Source organism: Euleptes europaea, chromosome 6, assembly GCF_029931775.1.
Source record: "Euleptes europaea isolate rEulEur1 chromosome 6, rEulEur1.hap1, whole genome shotgun sequence".
Classification (NCBI taxonomy): Eukaryota; Metazoa; Chordata; class Lepidosauria; order Squamata; family Sphaerodactylidae; genus Euleptes; species Euleptes europaea.
Genome location: NC_079317.1, coordinates 5,682,975 through 5,702,752, shown reverse-complemented (window position 1 = coordinate 5,702,752; position 19,778 = coordinate 5,682,975). Strand labels below are relative to the sequence as shown.

The 19,778-nt window shown below is 47.3% G+C and overlaps 1 protein-coding gene across 1 annotated transcript; it reads left to right on the top strand.

Moving 5' to 3' along the window:
* Positions 1 to 2,811: 2,811 nt before the first annotated feature.
* RTRAF (RNA transcription, translation and transport factor) lies at positions 2,812 to 19,052 on the top strand. Its single transcript, XM_056852086.1, has 8 exons — positions 2,812 to 2,921; positions 6,541 to 6,668; positions 8,293 to 8,392; positions 10,672 to 10,758; positions 10,849 to 10,937; positions 13,112 to 13,180; positions 14,970 to 15,018; positions 18,812 to 19,052. The coding sequence occupies exons 1-8, from the start codon at positions 2,861 to 2,863 to the stop codon at positions 18,964 to 18,966; spliced, it is 738 nt and encodes a 245-aa protein (XP_056708064.1). The 5' UTR covers positions 2,812 to 2,860; the 3' UTR covers positions 18,967 to 19,052.
* Positions 19,053 to 19,778: the final 726 nt, after the last annotated feature.

Sequence of the window (19,778 nt, the reverse complement as noted above, 5' to 3'; positions counted from 1 at the left end):
TTATACGGTAGTCTGTAGCAAAGCTACAGAGCATGTGCAGTAGAGTACACTCTGCTCCAGGTCAAGGTGACTTTACCAAGATAAACCCATTCTGCACCCATTCAAGGTGATTTAAACAGTATAAATATGGGCAGGAAAAGGGCTAGAACTTCAGACCTCTCTAAGTCTTTGGACTGAGAGTCTCAGAATATTGTCTTTGGGTATGTATGGATTTCTATTATTCTAGATAGTGTGAATCAGATATTATTTTAACTAAATCAGACTTCTTTAACTGTTATATTTGAACTATTGGATTTTAAAAACTGAATAGTATGTAGAACATGCTTGCTTTATTGTATACATTGTTACTGCTTTTAAGACTTTGTAATACTTGCATATACACATATATACACATTTATTTCATTGGAGTTATTCAATAAAAAGACTTACTTTATGTGAGTAAATAAGTTGAGTCCTGCTTAGTAGGTGACTAACTGAATAAGATAACATACCACTTCTCAGGAAGAGGTCAATTCTAAGAGCATAGTCAACTGAAACGCACTGACCCGCTTCAAGGGATACCCTGGACTGCCAAAAAAACAACAAATCAGTGGGTTATAGGTCAAATCAAGCCTGAACTGACCCTAGAAGCTAAAAGGACTAAACTGAGGCTATCACATTTTGGTCACATTATGAGAAGACAAGAGTCACTGGGAAAGACAGTCATGCTAGGAAAGGTTGAGGGCAGCAGGAAAAGAGGAAGACCCAGCAAGAGATGGATTGACTCAATCAAGGAAGCCACAGCTCTCAGTTTGCAAGATCTGAGCAAGGCGGTCAAAGATAGGCCGTTTTGGAGGACTTTGATTGATAGGGTCGCTATGAGTCGGAAGTGACTTGACGGCACTTAACACACACACACACAACAAGAGGGAGGGGGAAAGAGGCTGGCAGCTCCTGGCAGCAGAGCATGCATGCAGGAGCCGATCGGGCTTCAGGGGGGCCCTTTTGTGGACTCTGGGGAGGAGAGGGCATGGAGACTGGGGCCCGGTTGCGTGGGGTTCTGTGCGCCACCGTGTGTGTGTGTGGGCAGGGGAGGCTGGGGCCCGGTCGCACGGGGCCAGCGTGCGTGTGTGTGTGTGGGGGGAAGGCTTTTTTCTCTTCCTCTTTTTCTGTCACTCTTTCTCCCCTCTCTTTCTCCCTCTTTCTTTGTCTCCCTCCGTCCTTTTCTTTGTCTCCCTCCGTCCTTTTCTTTCTTTCTCCCTTTCTCTCCATTTCTGCTTCCTCCCTTTTCCTCTTTCTCTGTTTTCCTTCCTCCCTTGCTGATCGACTGTGGGCTGCGCCCCCCTGGCACCTCGTTTGCTCAGGCCCACTGCTGGCTGCCCTTCCGCCTGGGAGGGGGGAGGGGGGCACCCTGCAGGCCTTCTCTGTGTGGCCTCCCCTGGGTTGCCAACCTCCAGGTGGTGGTTGGAGACCTGGCAACCCTAGCCTCTTCCCCCCCACACCAGGAGATCTACACCTGGTATGGCCCCTGAATGATGTCATAAATGTGCAAATGGCCCTTGGCAGGAAAAAGGTTCCCCACCCCTGACCTACAAGAACCAACACCCACTGCCTTCCCAATTTTCCCTTCCCCTCACAAATATTTTTCATGTATAAAAAAATTTTTCCCGAAAGGACAGGACATTGGATCGTTGTCTCTTTGCACTCCCCCGCCCCTTTCTTTTGTGCAGGGTTTATTATAATTAAATGAGTTCTGCGAAGACTGGGACTGCAGATTTCAAATGAAGGTGGCAGAAAGGTGTGAATGTCCCTTGCTTGGTCTCCCTGTCTCCCTCGCTCATCCCTGTACAAGTTCTACTGGGCTTCTCAATCTGCTCCTCCCAATTTATATGTGCTTGTGAACATTTTACAGGGACAGCAAGGGGTCTGAGCAGAGATGCAGGGGCCAGGCTGCAGGGGTGAAGTTAAAAAAAAAAAAATTAAAAAGGGGGGAGGAGCTTGTCGCACATCCATGACGTCATGGATCACGCGACGCTCCCCAGGGGGAAAGTCCAGACAGGCAGTTGTAAATACAGGGAAGAACTTAGCCACGGTGCGAAGGTTGACTGCGAAGCCAAACCACGCAGATCGACCAGGCCAATAATTTGGGGAGGGGCCGTGGCTCAGTGGCAGAGCCTCTGCTTGGCATGCAGGAGGACTCAGGTTCAATCCCCGGCATCTCCAGTTAAAGGGACTGGGCAAGTAGGTGATGTGAAAAGACCTCAGCCTGAGACCCTGGAGAGCCGCTGCTGGTCTAAATAGACAATCCTGACCTTGATGGACCCAGGGTCTGATTCAGTATAAGGCAGCTTCATGTGTTCAATAGCCTTTCTTTGTCTCCGCATTTGTATTTTATTTTTTGCAATGAAAGCCCTGCCGTGTGGGAGAGTCTCCACCACCCTCCCCCTTGCTTAAGACGAGTTATTTCACTGGTGCCTACGCATTCCCACTCTTCCTACCCCGCACATGGCGGGTTTCACCATCTGCAGTAAAGAACCGGAAGTCTTATTAGTTGACCTTCCTCCCTCCCTTCTTCCCCTCCATGAAGCCCCCGCCTCCTCATGCCTTCATTCGCAAAAGTGCACGTCAGTCAAACTGCTTCACCAATTCCGCCCTCCTATAGATTCAACGCCCCTTCGCTCTTATTGGCTCCACGGGAAGGGCCCCCTGATTGGCTCGATGCGGGCGGACGCTCCAACGGGAAGGCGAGGCTTCTCCGTCCTCGCGCTCGCCTTCGCCTGCGCGCAGGCGCGTGTTGCCCGTCTCCTCAGAGGCCCAAGACTGACGGAGCCGCTTCGGAGTCGCGGCGGACCGGAGCGGAGTCTCCCGCGGACACGGCGCCATGTTCCGGCGGAAACTGTCGGCGCTCGACTACCACAACCCGGCCGGGTTCAACTGCCGAGGTGAGCGGAGGCGACAAGGCCGCTGGGCCCCAACTCCGGACCCCCCGTCCCTCACTGTGCCCGGCCTCGCTGGCGCGCATGCGCAGCCCGTGGCTTTGCTCACCGCGGTCTCCGTTTGAGGCCCCGCCCCAGGCTGATGACGCGTGGTTGCGAGCCACGCCCACTTTGAATTTGTTTATTTTAAATTGAGCCTTTCTGCGAAAATAAATCGCTATACAGGAGTCCCGCAGATTCTTTTTATCGATTGGTTTTATTGATCGTTATTGATTGTATTCGCAGTGCATGATGCATGCCTCTTCTCTCCAGGATCAGAGGAGCATGCCTGTTATCTTAGGTGCTGTAAAGGAACACGGTCAGGATGGTGCTGCTGCAGTCGTCTTGTTTGGGGGCTTCCCTGAGGCACCTGGTTGGCCGCAGTGTGAACAGACTGCTGGACTTGATGGGCCTTGGTCTGATCCGGCATGGCCTTTCTTATGTTCTTATGTTAAGGCTTTAAAAGAAGAGTGGACATGTTCATGGAGGAGAGGGCTATCCATGGCTGCTAGTAAAAATGGATACTAGTCATGATGCATACCTATTCTCTCCAGGATCAGAGGAGCATGCCTGTTATATTAGGTGCTGTGGAACACAGGCAGGATGCTGCTGCAGTTGTCTTGTTTGTGGGCTTCCTAGAGGCACCTGGTTGGCCACTGTGTGAACAGACTGCTGGACTTGATGGGCCTTGGTCTGATCCGGCATGGCCTTTCTTATGTTCTTATGTTAAGGCTTTAAAAGAAGAGTGGACATGTTCATGGAGGAGAGGGCTATCCATGGCTGCTAGTAAAAATGGATACTAGACACGATGCATACCTAGTCTCTCCAGTATCAGAGGAGCATGCTCATTCTGTTAGATGCTGTGGAACACAGGCAGGATGCTGCTGCTGCAGCTGTCGTGTTTGTGGGCTTCCTAGAGGCACCTGGTTGGCCACTGTGTGAATAGACTGCTGGACTTGATGGGCCTTGGTCTGATCCGGCATGGCCTTTCTTATGTTCTTATGTTAAGGCTTTAAAAGAAGAGTGGACATGTTCATGGAGGAGAGGGCTATCCATGGCTGCTAGTAAAAATGGATACTAGACACGATGCATACCTAGTCTCTCCAGTATCAGAGGAGCATGCTCATTCTGTTAGATGCTGTGGAACACAGGCAGGATGCTGCTGCTGCAGCTGTCGTGTTTGTGGGCTTCCTAGAGGCACCTGGTTGGCCACTGTGTGAATAGACTGCTGGACTTGATGGGCCTTGGTCTGATCCAGCAGGGCCTTTCTTATGTTCTTATGTTAAGGCTTTAAAAGAAGAGTGGACATGTTCATGGAGGAGAGGGCTATCCATGGCTGCTAGTAAAAATGGATACTAGACACGATGCATACCTAGTCTCTCTAGTATCAGAGGAGCATGCTCATTCTGTTAGATGCTGTGGAACACGGGCAGGATGGTGCTGCTGCAGCTGTCGTGTTTCTGGGCTTCCTAGAGGCACCTGGTTGGCCACTGTGTGAATAGACTGCTGGACTTGATGGGCCTTGGTCTGATCCAGCAGGGCTTTTCTTATGTTCCTTTGTGCGTGTTTTGTATCGCTGTGTCAGTTTTTCTTAAACATCAATAGACCAAACTAGGGTGTGCAATCAGGTGTGGCATCAGACAGTACATGGAAAGGCCTTTGGGCTACCGGGTTTGGTGCGGGGACCATCAATGTTGGCTGGTCCCATCAACCATATTGTGCCTTTTCTTGTTTCTTCGGAGCAAGCCTGGCATCATGGGTTAAAGAGAGTGATGGGTTTCTGAAATCAAACCGGGCGGAAACCAAAGGGTGTGTGTGTTACTCTTGTGTTGCAGTCTCTGTGCTTTTTCCTCCACTTCCCAGCTGTTACAGTTTCAGACACGGGCAGTTTGATAGTTTCTGGAGTTGCTGTCCAGCACCAATGTACGCATTTCACCAGGTTGTTCTCTGCCTCCCCCAACCACCGTCACCACTGCCCCTGATCATCCTTGTCGCTTTCCTCTGCACCAGCTCCATTCTGTCCACCTCCTTTTTAAAGTGGGACCTCCAGAACTGCACACAATACTCCACGTGTGGCCTGACCAACGCTGTGTACAGCGGAGCTATGACATCTTGCAGTTTGGGTGTTCTGCCTCTTTTGATGCACCCCAAGATTGCATTAGCTTTTTTGTCGCTACATCACACTCCCTGCTCATATTTAACTTATGGTCCACCCATAGTCTGAGATCTTGTTCACACACACTGCTGCCCAGAAGTGTATCCCCCATCCAGTATGCATGTCCCTCATTTTTGTTACCCAGGTGTAGAATCCTTGTTGAATTGCACCTTGTTCACATCTGCCCACTTTTCCAGCATGTCCAGATCTCTGTCTTCCGGTGTGTCTTCCGGTGAATTCTATCTCTGTCTTCCGGTGTGTTCGCTGCTCCTCCCAATTTGGTGTCATCTGCACATTTAATTAGTAGTCCCTCCACACCCTCATCCAGATCATTTATAAAAATATTGAAAAGGAACGGGCGCAGAACCGAACCCTGTGGCACCCCACTGGACACCTCTCTCCATTCATATGAAATGCCATTGACAACTACTCTTTGAATGCAGTTCTGCAACCAGTTCTCTATCCACCTAACTATCCTAGGGTCCAGTCCACAGTGCTCTAGTTTACCCATCAGAACGTCATTGGGAACCCTGTCAAAAGCTTTACTGAAATCCAGGGAAACAACATCAGCTGCATTCCCCTGATACAGTAAGCTCGTCGTTCTATCAAAGAAGGAAATGAGGTTGGTCTGGCAGGACCTGTTGGGGACAAATCCATGTTGACTTTCCCAGATCACCGAGTTGCCTTTCAGATTATCACAGATGGATCTCTTTAATATCTGCTCCAGTATCTTCCGTGGGGCGGAGGTCAAACTGACTGGCCTGGAGTTTCCTGGGTTATCCCTCCTCCCTTTTTTGAAAACTGGGATAATGCTTGCCTTCCCCCAGTCTTGTGGCACATCTCCCATCCTCCAAGAGTTCTTGCACAGAAGTGGTTTAAGGTATTTGACCACATTCCTTAGTAATGGACTGTGGTTCCTTTGAGGCTCACTGTATGTTTGTTTCTGGTCAGCCAGGTTATAAAATGGAACCTGATCTTTAGGATTGCGGGGACCGACGCCCTTGATCCTGGCTGTCCCTTAAGTATTTCATGCTGTGGTTGGAATGACTATTTATATGAATATATACAATCAGATATTGTTGCACAATTGGCTAAAGATTCACTGTGGGATAGTAAAATAAGGGAAATAAAGGACAAGTGGTCTCTGTACCTGAACTGGATAAAATGCGAGGAAGTCAACCCTAATAAAACTAAGAAATTTAGGAACTTGTGCTCCTGGTTAAAGATTTCGGTGTGAAAATGGGGGGGGGGGAACAAAATGAAAATGTATAACATAGTATGGATTTGAAAATAATGTATAACTTAATGACATTAATCAAAAAATACACATTTTTAAAATTAAAAAAAAGTATTTCATGCTGTGCAAACTGCATCAACAGAGCCTGGCTTTCATTTTCTTGAGGGTAACTGCGATAATATTTATCTTTGCAGATGAAACTGAATTTCGAAACTTTATTGTCTGGCTTGAAGATCAGAAAATCCGACACTACAAAATAGAAGATCGAGGAAATTTAAGGAACATCCGCAATGCTGCAGAATGGACAAAATCCTTTGAAAAGGTAGTTTGGCATGAAACGTTCTCTGCCAATGGTGGCTATGGTTTTGCTTCACAGCTCCTGAATGAAAAGGATGCCATAGACTTGGTGAAGATACAAAAAAAAAAAAAAAATTCAGTCACATCTTGTCTATAAAAAAGGCTAAAGAGGTCTGTGTTTATTGATTAGTTTGCAGGGTATGTGTGTGTGATGTGAGGATTATAAAATTATGAGTGAGTGGTTAGGGAAATTTTTAAATTTGCATATGATATTGGGACAGTTTGGGACAAATATGGTGATTCTTCACATAATGTGTAATTAGCTGGCCCCTTTTCTCTGTTTATCTGTATTTTACCTTTTTTTATTCCCCATCCCTTCTTGAGCATACCCTTTCCCTTATCCTTTCCCCTCTTTGACTGGTTCCCTGCTATTGTTATACAGTTTAAGGGCGCCATTGTAATTTTAATAGATATTGAGGATTTTAAATTGTAAATAATGTGATTTTAATTGTCATTGGAATTTGTCATTGGAATTGAGCTGCCCTGAACCTGACTTGGTTGGGAAAAGGCAGGATAGAAGTTGAAAGAATAAATAAACTTGTGGAACTGAGTGACACAAAACAAGGAGAGGTTCAGTAGTTTTAAAAAATTGAGTCATCTGATTTATGGAGGATAGGTACATCAGTGATTGTGAGTTATGTAGGCATGAATGGAGCTTTTCTTATTCTGTGGAAATTCTCAGCCCTTGATTAATAGATCCTGAGAACACAAAAGGGAAGGCTGACCTCTGTATGGGGCTGTATCCAGCAGGAACACATTTATGTTAAGCCAGCAAAACATTCTTACTGAATTGTTGGACGCTGAGGACCTCTTCATCTATGACAGCAGGAGTGCAGGCTTCATCCCCTATCTTTTCTTATTATGTTCTTATGGAACACTCCTTGAGTAAAGCAGTGGAATAGGGGATTGTACCTAAGTTGAGTCCCTTCAAGGATTTCAGATGCCCTTGGTGCATTCCACTAGTGATTTCTACCAACACAAGACCCTCTGAAATAAATGAGAATGGCAGAAAGAAAAGGCTGTGATTTTGTATCTCTCTTACTTGGTTTTTTGTTTGTTTTCATTGGAGAAATTCCCTGTTTGCCTGTGTTGCATTTATAGACATCTTTTCCTGTGGGCAGCTCATGTGAGGTTTCCATAGAATCATAGAGTTGGAAGGGGCCATACAGGCCATCTAGTTCAACCCCATCCAGCAACTCACCAGCCCCAGGCTTCCTTAGCTTCAACAAGGCTGTTGCATTGGCTGCCTTCAGATACCCTCTTCTGTATGTAGCACACAATAACATAAGAAAGGTGTGCAGAAGACATGTGCTGAAGTCTTTAGGAAATGATATATCCTTGGGTTTCCTTAGTAATGAAATCACTGAAGTGCATTCGATCAGCCACGGCATTTCCTTTCTGGGGGTTTTGCACCTTCTGCTGCTTTAATCAAATGCCAGATCTTGCTAATTCCATTGTCCTACTATAAAGGAAAAAACCTGCAGCTTTTGTTAATTTGTTTTCTGTGGAGTGTTCACTGACTTCTTGTTTACTGGTAACCAGTAAAGTACTTATTTTAACCTCTCTCTCTCTCTCTCTTTTTTTTACAGTACCTGAAAGATGTGAATTGCCCCTTCACAGTACAAGAGCGACAAGAAACAATTGATTGGCTCCTGGGATTAGCCGTTCGGCTTGAGTACGGGGACAATGGTATGCTTTGTCTTTCGCAGTCTCTTCTTTGAAAATTGGCAGAGGAATTAGTGTGTGGATGATTCTCTTTGATTTCAAGTCGGAATTGGACTTTTGCAACCCCAAGCAAAACCAAGAAAGATGCCTTGATGAGTGCAGTTAACTGAAAATTTGTGGCTTTCATTTGTAAGACACTTTAAAAATGCTCAGTTCTTTTTGCACAGTCTAAGGGGTTAGCGAAAACTAATCTAGAGGAATTTGTGTGAATGGTTCTCTTTTGTCTCAAGTAGGAATTATAGTTTGCCAAACCTGACCCTGAGAGAAACTGAGAAGGGTGAGCTTTCAGATGCATGGATAGTGAAGATGCAGGGTAATCAAGACATACATTGCGAGGCTGAAAGGGCTTACATAGTGCAAGCTTGAATGATGGAGCGTGTCCTGAAAGCACAGAGAGTGAACTTGGCTTGGACCATGTGTGGTTCATAAAATGTGCTAACCAGGCACCATGCTGAAGCACTCCTTGTGTGTGTTAAGTGCTGTCAAGTCGCTTCCAACTCATGGCGACCCTATGAATCAGTGTCCTCCAAAATGTCCTGTCCTTAACAGCCTTGCTCAGGCCTTGCAAATTGAGGGCTGTGGCTTCCTTTACTGAGTCAATACATCTCTTCTTGGGTTTTTTCCTGCTGCCTTCAACATTTCCTAGCATGATTGTCTTTTCCAGTGACTTTGGTCTTCTCATGATGTGACCAAAGTATGACAGCCTCAATTTAGTCATTTTAGCTTCTAGGGTCAATTCAGGCTTGATTTGATCTATAACCTACTGATTTGGTTTTTTTGGCAGCCCAGGGTATCCGTAACACTCTCCTCCAACACTACATTTCAAAGTAATTGACTTTCATCCTATCAGCTTTCTTCATTGTCCAGCTTTCACACCCATACATAGTAATAGGGAACACGATGGCATAAATTAACTTGATCTTGGTTGCCACTCCTTGTAGTGCACAATAAATCAGCATATGTGCTGTTTTTGCTCGAAGCAGAAGAACACAGCTGCTGAGAGCCAGCGTGGTTAGGAGAGCCAGCATCGTGTAGTGGCTAAGAGTGGTGGTTTGGAGCTGTGGACTTTGATCTGGAGAACCAGGTTCAATTCCCCACTCCTCCACTTGAGCAGCGGAGGCTAATCTGGTGAACTGGAGCTAGGCATTCAGCAGAGACCTGTAACTTGGAAACTGGATCTCTGTCCAGTGGCTGAGGAGGAGGTTGTACTGCTCCCCCTCCACCTGTTTTTTTTCTAAAAGGTAAAGGTCCCCTGTGCAAGCACTGGGTCATTCCTGACCCATGAGGTGACATCACATCCCGACGTTTACTAGGCAGACTTTGTTTACGGGGTGGTTTGCCAGTGCCTTCCCCAGCCATCTTCCTTTTACCCCCAGCAAGCTGGGTACTCATTTTACCAACCTCGGAAGAATGGAAGGCTGAGTCAACCTTGAGCCGGCTACCTGAAACCGACTTCCGTCGGGATTGAACTCAGGTCGTGAGCAGAGCTTGGATTGCAGTACTGCAGCTTACCACTCTGCGCCATGGGGCTAGCCAGGGTTAAACACACATGAAGCTGCCTTAGACAGAATCAGACCCTTGGTCCATCATGGTCAGTATTGTCTATTCAGACTGGCAACTACTCTCCAGGGTCTGATGCAGAGGTCTTTCACATCACCTGCTGCCAGAACCCCTTAGTGAGAGATGCCAGGGATTGAACCTGGGACCTTCCACATGCCCAAGCGGATGCTGTAGTGCTGAGCCGCAGCCTCTGGGCATGTGTTCGCTGCATAAAGGGGAAAAGCAGCCAGGGGGAGGAGGTTTTTGGAGAAAGTGGGGGACAGAAAAGGATTAAGCATCTTTCCCCAATTAAGCTGTTTAAGCTGTAAGTATTCCTCAGAATGGTATGCTGATCTGAACTCTTGGGAGGGGAGGGCCAAAGGAAAATGTTAAAGGGCTGGGTCTGTGCCACATGTACATCCGGCTTTTGTCTCCTTGAAATTGGCTGTCCAAATTGCTTTCTTTCACCAAAGGCAGCATCAGCTGCCATTTGAGCCGTCTTCATTGTTACCCTTGATGGGCAAGAATCCTCAATGAAGTCTGTGGACAACTTTGACAGCTGCTGAAATTCTGCGCACAAGCTGCCCTCTTGGAAGAAGAGGGCGGTTTAAAGCCCGTTTCCCTTTGGACATTCATTGTTAGCACTCTTCCCCGTTCTCCAACCCCTTGTAATTCATGGGACGCAACATCTTTTGTTTCAACAGCTGACAAGTATAAGGATGCCACGCCCGACGGGGCTAAGAATGCGGATAACGCAGCCAAAAACGCAGAACCCCTGATAAACCTAGATGGTGAGTGGAGACGCAGCCATTTCCGTGCTCTGCAATAAGCAAGGAAAGGATTTGGGTTCTTTGGCACCAACCAGTGTTTGTCTTTCACAGTGAACAATCCAGATTTTAAAGCCGGTGTGATGGCTTTGGCGAACCTCCTTCAGATCCAGCGTCATGACGACTACCTGGTGATGCTGAAGGTTAGTTGGAGAACAATGGTTCTCCCTGAGGTGAAGGGCATCTTGGGAAGAGATGGGTGATTCTGTTCCTGGAGAACAATGGGTGTCTCTTGCTTCCGAAATACTTACTCTTGTAGTTAGAAAACATGCGTTGTTTACAGATGTGGCCACTTCTCCATTCCCCCTCTCTCCCTGGAAGCCGCCTTGAACTATAAGCAAAGGCGGGGGTATAAATGTTTCATTAACTCAATCAAGAAAAAAGTTCCTAAACGTGCTAGCAGTCAATTGAATTTTAATTCAGAGGCCTTGAAAGTTAGGGGAAAATAAAGTCACTTCTCTGAGTAAAATAGAACTTTAAGAGACCTCAAGGGTCATCTAGTCCAACCCCCTGCACAATGCAGGAAATTCACAACTACCCCCTCCCCTCTTCAGCAGTGACCCCTTCTCCAAGCCCAGAAGATGGCACAAAACTCTCCATGATCCCTGGGTCAATCTGGCCTGGAGGATAATTTCTTCCTGACTCCAAAGTGGCGATAGGCATTTCCCTGGGCATGTAAGAAGGCACCACGAGAGCTGAGCACTGATTCATCCCTTTCTGTCCTTCCTCTCATGATCTGCCCAAGTTCACAGAATCAGCATTACTGTCAGATGGCCATCTAGCCTCTGCATAAAAACCTCCAAGGAAGGGAAATGGCCTCTTTCCAAAATATCCCCAACCGTGGACTGCCCATATGTAGAAACTTTGGCCTTGTCATATGAAGTTATTCCTCTTTTGAGCTGCATTTAGAACTTGAAAGGTATTCCTGATGATCTCCTCCACTTGCCATTCTGTCGGTTTAACTGAGGAAGTGGTGCTGGAGACACTGCTGTGAATAATTTTGTTTATAAAACCAATTTGGTAGAAGGGTAGACTTTGGAAACTTTAAGCAAGGCTGTCCCAGGAGGAAGCAGTGTGAACTGAAGCTTGTTTTGCTTGGGAAGTAGGTTGCGCTTATTGGAGTAGCATGGTGGAGTCCCTTGCGCACAGTTTGTACAGCGGCCTGCGTGTCATGCAAGCTCCCAGCTTCCACTTCAGCTGATTTTAGGTTTGCTTGATTTTCACTTTAATCAATCGTTTGAGAGGTTAGAACTATCTGCAGCTATGTATCGGCTTGTGGGGGAGCATTGGAGAGATCCACCTTGTTGCAGAAAAGCCAGTGTAAACTTGGAAACTTCTTTTTTTGGTATAGCAGCAGTCCGTTCACTTCTCTGCAAACATTCCTTGCAGGGCTAACTTCCTGTGGAAGGAAAGCTGTCTTGCGTACAGCCCTGTGTCCAGAGTACAAACAGAATTCTGGACGGCCTTCCCATTTGTAGCACCAAAGGTTTTAACACTCGCCTTTTATTGCAACACCAGACTTCGAAAAAAAGTGGTGGTGTCTGTGCAGAGTTATTTAAGTAAGCGAAACGCATTTGGAGGACACATTGGAGCCCTGTGGCTGGGGAGATTCAGGCCTTCAAGTCCGAGTCATTCCGTCAAATACCCAGATACTGTGTGTGTCCTGGAGGGGAGGGTGTTTGGGATAGGGTTGTGCTTCTCTACGGAGGAGGGGGTCGACCCCTTTGAGACCCCATAAAATCAGCCCCCCTGTCCCAAATTTTACCAAACTTTGGGGTTCATGCAAGGAGAGTGGGGGGGGGGGTTAGTTGTAAATTTCCTGCATTGTGCAGGAGGTTGGACTAGATGACCCTAGTGGTCCCTTCCAACTCTATGATTTTATGATTCCTTGCAGCTGTGCTGCGAACTTGGTGACTGCCTCAAAAACTGCCTCCTGGGAGAATTTTAAAAGTACTCACTTTTCATAGGGAAAAGCCTGGGGAAAGTCGAATCCAAAAAAAGCCAAATGCCTATTTGGCTGATGTGGCTCTCCAGCTTCGGCTTTATTCCCCGGTTTTGGTATTTGGTAAAACCAAAACCCAAATATTGCCGAAATGGCTAATTTCGCATTTATTTTTGGATCAGGTTTATCCCTAGTTGCACCTTTTAAATATCACCCAATGCCTTGTCATTTCAGTCTTTTTTTTTTTCATTCTCCTTCCCCAAGGAGGTAGGAGCCGAAGCCCGTTAATTCAGCTCGGAAGCCTCCAGTGTCTCTTCACTGCCACTGTGGTGGCATGGGTTCAAGGCTTGACTTCGGTCTTCTTTTCCTTCCCAGGCAATCCGCATCTTGGTCCAAGAGCGCCTGACACAGGACGCCGTAGCCAAGGCGAGTCAGTCAAAAGAGGTAAGTTACTGGATTGCTTGTGGTTCATTTCCCGGAAATTGGGCCTCTGCCCAGGGCTTCATTAAATATTCCTAAGATGTTTAAATAGAAGTATTGTTAACTTTGGAACTATCTCTAACATTAATAACACTGGGAAACCTTTCTTCTTGTTAAAGTTAAGGCATCGGTAGGACCCGGAGAAAGGTTCATATTTCAGAAGTAACCACAATGACAGTCAGTTGCTTGAATAAAAATCTCCTCCTTTCAGAGCAGGAGCCTAACAGAGGTACTTTAGTGTGGCGTGTTTGAAGAAAATGTAAATTGGCCCACTCTGTTCAACAGTTGCTATGCAAGGCATCTGTCTGTTAGCCCTCCACAGTTTTACTTCACTAAAACCACGGACCGTCTTTGAAACTTTCCAACAAAGAGTCCAAGAGCTGCCTATGTTAACATGTCCTTGAGAATAGTCCGAGGGGCAGCTTTGTTTGCATTGTAACAGGACGGAGACATTTTTACATCTTTATTTATACGTCTTTACCCCTCTCTTCCCAAGAAAGCTTAGACTGGGCCATAAAATGTAAAGCCAAGTTAAGGCTTGATTTAAACATGACACCGTCTGACTAAAAACCTGTCCCTTTGGGACTTGGTAGCTGGGGTGTTACCCGTGCCAAGCTGCCACGTGGCATAATTGGCATGGGCAGTGGCCCAGTTGGAAGAGGCTGCTGCGCCCGTGCCAAGTCCCAGAGGGGGCTGCTTTTCCCAGGCTGGTGTCTCTTTCCAGTTAGGACTAAGTTAGAGCTTGGATTCGTAAGTGGGGGGTCAGCTTTCATGGGCAAAGCTAACAACACACTCAGCTTCTTGAAGCTGTCTCGGTTCTGGTTTGGAACTGTACTTGCATCATCCCCCTTGGAGCAGTGAGCTGTAGCTTTCGTTTATCAGTGTGTAAGTTACGGCCCACTGACCTGTATCTTCAAAGCAGCTGTCCTGAGGTTTCAGGGAGTTTCATTTACCAGGGAGGGGGTTATCCCTCAGTGACCAGAACACACACTTTGCATGCAGGTTCAGTCCCAGGCAGCTCTGTTTGAAAGCATCACAAGACTTGAAAGGGAATTAGAGAGATGCGTGGAGAAGAGGTCTATCAGTGGCTACTAGCTAAGGGGGCTAAATGGAACCTCCACATTCAGAAGCAGTCAATCTCAGTGCCAGGAGGCAACATCAGGGGAAGGCCTCGGCCTCTGTGCCTTGTTGTTGGCCCTCCAGAGGAGCTAGTTGGCCTCTGTGTGAGGCAGGATGCTGGACTAGGTGGGCCACTGGTCTGATCCAGCTTGGCTCTTCTGATGTTCTTCTGTCAGCCTCTGCCCTGTTGTGGGACCTCCGAAGGAACTGCTTGGCCCCTGTGTGAGACAGGATGCTGGACTAGGTGGACCCTCACTGGTCTGATCCAGCAGGGCTCTTCTTATGTCACAAAACTGTAAAAGACCTTTTTCTGTGGCCTTTGTGAGCGACTGCGGCTACAAGCAGATGGTATTGGGGCAGGTGGACCAAGGGACTGTCTTTGTATAAGGCCGCTTCGTATTTAAACATTAATCAGTTTGTTGATGGAAAGATGTACGATTCAGCAACTCAAAACAGTACGGGCTGGGGAGGGGTCATGTAGCGAATTTATCAATTGTGGATGCCCAGAAATAGCATTTCATGTTGAAACTTGAGCTGGACAGTCTTACTTAGTTATTTAATATTAATTCAGTATGTAACAAGCACATAACAGTTGTTTCCTTTCTTTCTCTTTCCCCCGACTTTATTATTTAAGGGTTTGCCTATCGCCTTGGACAAACACGTTCTTGGCTTTGACACAGGAGGTAAGTTGGTCTTCTAACACTTCTGCCTCCAGGGCCATTTTCTTCCACCATAAACAAACATTATTTCTCACTCACAGCCCGTGTATCTTTTCTTTGAGGTCGCCTTTCTCTTATGGTGATTACTGGGGTTTGACTGCTGGTAGAGTCCAGTACTTCCTACCTGGTGAAAAATCTTCCCAGACAATGCTTGTTTTCCCCACTGAATAGCTCAGCAGCCTGTTTGGGTTGCTCATCATGAACTCCCTGATTCCTTTTACAACGTGGCAAATCTTCATTTCTCCTTGAATTGGGAGATTTGCACTTTCCCCGCCCTGCTGCTGGAGAGCTAATGTGCAGACCTGCGGTGGCAAAGGGAAATCCTCAGTAAGACGGTTTCAGCAGGGTAGCCGTGTTGATCTGCAGTAGAACAGCTAGGTTTGAGCCCCACAGCTCCTCAAGAGTAGCAACTGAAAATCTTGTTAATCTCTAAAGTGCCAGCTGACTGGAATCTAGCTGTTCCCTGGTAAGAGTGTCTTTTTTTTAAGGGCTTTCTTGGTGTGCGCTTTGTTCTTAGGAGGCTGTAGATTCCCTACAATCTCAGCGGGAGTTGTTCGGAGTTGGTATATGATAGTTTCCTTCCGCTCCATGCTGCCCTGAGCGGAGAGAAGGCGGCTACTTGCACTATATATAAAAGCCTCTGCATCAAGCCCATTGTCTTTGAGTTCTTCTTTTATATATCCAGAAGTTTTTTTAAAAAAGTTTGGTGCCTCTCCATTCCTTTAGGGCAGGGGTGTCCAAACTTTTTTCAAAGAGCCAGATTTGATGAAGTGAACATGCGTGAGGGCCGACCATTTTGCCTGACATTCTTAATTAAATTAATTAAATGCATATTAACTATTTTATGCAAAGTTTATTGCAAACGGAATACTTATTATGCCCATAACCACAGACTGCACCACAAAAACCATGGCTACATTCCTTCCTTTCCCCAAAGCCCCTTTCAGCTCACCGGACGCCCCCCAGCTTCTAAATCTCCAACCTTCCTTCTGTAGGGAGGGAGCAGGAACTCTTCCTCCCCCCTCCCCCCCCCCCCACTCATGTGCCTCTCTGGGACTGTCAACTCTCCCCCTTCAACCATGCTGGGATATTCTGTCCTCCCCTCATCTGAGCCAGGAAATAAACTGGTTTTCATTCTCGTGAAGTCCAAGATTCAAACACTCTGACATCTCCCGTGCAGGGAGGAATGTGGAGTTTTTTTCCCCATGAGAGCCAGCGTGGTGTAGTGGTTAAGAGCGGTGGTTTGGAGAGGTGGAGTCTGATCTGGAGAACCGGGTCTGATTCCCCACTCCTCCACATGAGCGGTGGAGGCTAATCTGGTGAGCTGGATTTGTTTCTCCTGCTCCTCCAGACGAAGCCAGCTGGGTGACCTTGGGCTAGTCACAGCTCTCTTAGCCTTACCTACCTCACAGGGTATCTGTTGTGGGGAGGGGAAGGGGAGGGCGATTGTAAGCCACCTTTAAGTGGTAGAGAAAGTGGGCATATAAAAACCAACTCTTCCCTTCTTTCCTTCTGACCTCTTTGCTCTCTGCTCGGGGCTTTGACCTCTGGAATGAACATGGGTGTCCTCTGCAGACTCGGCCCCGTCTGAACGCGCCTCATTTCCAAACACGATACATGCCAGGAGTCATTTATTTCCCCCACCCCATCCCTTCTTTCGAAGCAGCCACTTGCCTTGGAGAGAACCTGCTGGAGGGGTCTGACTCCAAACACTCCCTGCCCCCAAATCCAGCCCCCTCTCCCCCTGCCTTTCCTTGACTCACAATCCCCCCACTCAAGACCCATCCAGTCTCTCCCCTCCTCCCTCCCACCCACCCTGCAAATCTGGATTCCTCGCGAGGCCTCCGCAATGCAGGGAAGGGGCTGCATCTCCCCCCCACCCCAGCCTTCTGCAGAGAGGAAGGCGAGCCAGACGGAGCAGCCCCCCCCCCACTCCCAGGCTTTTCGGTGTGTGTGTGTGTGGGGGGGGTCTTTCCTCTCCCGGATTAGGGCCAGCCTCTGACCTCCCTTGCATTTCCCTTTTCCCCCCCGCCACCTTTCCCACCCTTGAGTCCCCCCCAACCCATCCTCAGGATCCCCCTTGACCCACTCGGGAGGAGCTGCTGCTGCGTTTCCATGCTTCAGAACAACAAAGGCCGTGTCCCCACGTACGGGCTCTGAGTAGGAAGGAAGTGGCCTCTCTAGGGTTTCAGACTCGCTGGCCTTCATTCCGGGGGGTGGGGCTGAGACAGCCAATCGAGGCGACCCTCCACCCAAACGTCACCCCCTTGGTCGGGGATGCAAAGCACAGGCGCAGCCCCCACACGCCCCCTTTTCTCTCTCTGCAAAACAGGCTGGGGGGGGGCGTATTAAACCAGCCCGGGGGCCGCAATTGGCCCCCGGGCCAGACTTTGGACATGACTGCTTTAGGGGCTGGATGTTTTTGAACACGGGAGGAAGGCCTCCGAGAGATCAGGTGCAGAGTTTATTGAAAGTGGTAAGGCAATTAAGCCATCTTCAAGTACTTGAAGGGCTGTCACATAGAGGACAGAGTAGAGTTGTTTTCTGTTGCCCCAGAAGGTCAGACCAGAACCATCAGATTGAAATTAAATCGAAAGAGTTTTCGGCTAAGCGCATTTAACATTGTGTAGTGGTTTGCAGTGGTGGAGTCTGATCTGGAGAACCGGGTTTGATCTCCCACTCCTACACACGAAGCCAGCTGCGTGACATTGGGCTAGTCACACTCTCAACCCCACCTACCTCACAGGGTGTTTGCTGAGGGGAAGGGGAAGGTGATTGTAAGCCGGTTTGAGTCTCCCTTAAGTGGTAGAGAAAGTCGGCACATAAAAACAAACTCTTCTTAGACTATCAGCCTTGTATTTATTGCCAAATAGGCTTGTTTTTAATATCTGCATGAGCGCTTTATAATAAATATATTTCATAGTATAATTGAGTTCTTTTCCACCCAATCTTTGGATACCCGGCTTTGCCTTTAGGTTGGGGTCCCCCCCCCCACTTTGTTACACTTAAGTAAACATAGACTGGAATTATAATCTGGTGTCCTATGAGCTTGTTGTCTACAGACCTTATTCCTACTAGGCATGGGACTTTGGTGTCATACCTCTTGTAGCCTGTTTATGTTAACAGGGCTCGAAGTAACCTTATAGTGTTCTTCTCCTAGGGAACAAAGAGCTGCAGATTTCCCCCACTGTTACATTCCAGCAAGGATTTTCCACCTTAGACCGTAGTTTCATCTTCTCTGCCTTTCTTTTCTGGCTTTCGCCCCAGGGTGCTTAGCTGCTCGTGGAGATAAAGCTACTGCTTTTTAACAGGCCTTTTAACCCTTTCCTTCTTTCACTGAAGCCCCGAACCAAATTCTTAGGCTTGGCCCATTATGCGAAGGGAATTCTGAACTAAGTCTGAGCCCTCCCGGGCTTCCCCCCATAGTTAAATTGTGGAACTCCCTGCCCCAGGATGTGGTGATAGCTGCCAACTTGGAAGGCTTTAAGAGGGGAATGGACATGTTCATGGAGGGGAGGGCTAGCCATGGCTACTAGTCAAAATGGCTACTAGTCATGATGCATACCTCTTCTCTCCAGGATCAGAGGAGCATGCCTGTTATATTAGGTGCTGTGGAACACAGGCAGGATAATACTGCTGCAGTTGTTTTGTTTGTGGGCTCCACTGTGTGGACAGACTGCTGGACTTGATGGGCCTTGGTCTGATCCAGCATAACCTTTCTTAGGTTTCTTATGTTCTCTTCTTCTTATCCCATCAGATGCCGTTCTCAACGAAGCTGCTCAGATCCTCCGGCTGCTGCATATAGAAGAACTCCGCGAGCTGCAGACGAAGATTAACGAAGCCATTGTAGCCGTGCAGGCAATTATTGCCGACCCAAAAACTGACCACAGACTGGGGAAAGTGGGGAGATGAACAACCCCGAAGGCTTCCGGTTCTCGTGTCCTTAGCCCCACAGATAGGGGACCCCTACAAACCTAGCATGCAATTCATAATGGATACTGCTCCTGTGTGTGGAAAGAATTTGGTGGGGGGGATTGCCAACGATTCCACTAAATACTAGTTTTCTTTACATCAATAAATCTTGGGTTTAAAGAGAGATACACTGTTATCCTTTTAGTTGGTGGTTGCTAAGTATAGCAGTGGCCCCATATCTTCATTTGGGGTTACCGCGTGCAAAGAGCACATTGCAGGATTATAGGGTCAGATATTCAGGCATGTTTTTGTAATTTGTAATTTTTTTTGTGTACAGTTAGCCTGTGATCTTCACGCATACGGTTTGCTTGTTGCAACAACCCTGCCCAAGAAGATGGTCCTGGGGGGAACACTTGCTGTCAAAGATTTGATTAATATGGTCTAAAAAAAATTAAAACAAAAAAAGTTTTATTTAATTTTTGGAGTATCCTAGAAAACATGAGCCCATTACACTCAGGTAACTTGCACACACACACATTCAGACAGAACGTTTACAGGCAAGAAACATGAGCCCCTCCCGTTCTAGCATATAAATACTAAGGAAACAGGCCCAGGGGCAGAAGCACCAAACAGAGGAGAATTGCAGTGAGTTTTCCAATTGACAGATATCCCCGGTTTATCCATACGAAGTTTTGCCACGATGCCGTTCCAGAAATTTCCAGGTGGAGCTGAAAGCCTCTTCTGCCCCCTCCCTCTTAAAATAAGTGTCTCTTGTGTTTTCCACTACAATAAACAATGGAGTAAGGATATAT

What these genes read in the sequence shown, in the direction of transcription:
- RTRAF (XM_056852086.1), top strand. Translation starts at nt 2,861, where the DNA reads ATGTTCCGGCGGAAACTGTCGGCGCTCGACTACCACAACCCGGCCGGG. An exon ending in GGACAAAATCCTTTGAAAAG is followed by an intron (nt 6,669 to 8,292) that starts GTAGTTTGGCAT and finishes TTTTTTTTACAG; the next exon opens with TACCTGAAAGATGTGAATTG. An exon ending in AGGCGAGTCAGTCAAAAGAG is followed by an intron (nt 13,181 to 14,969) that starts GTAAGTTACTGG and finishes TTATTATTTAAG; the next exon opens with GGTTTGCCTATCGCCTTGGA.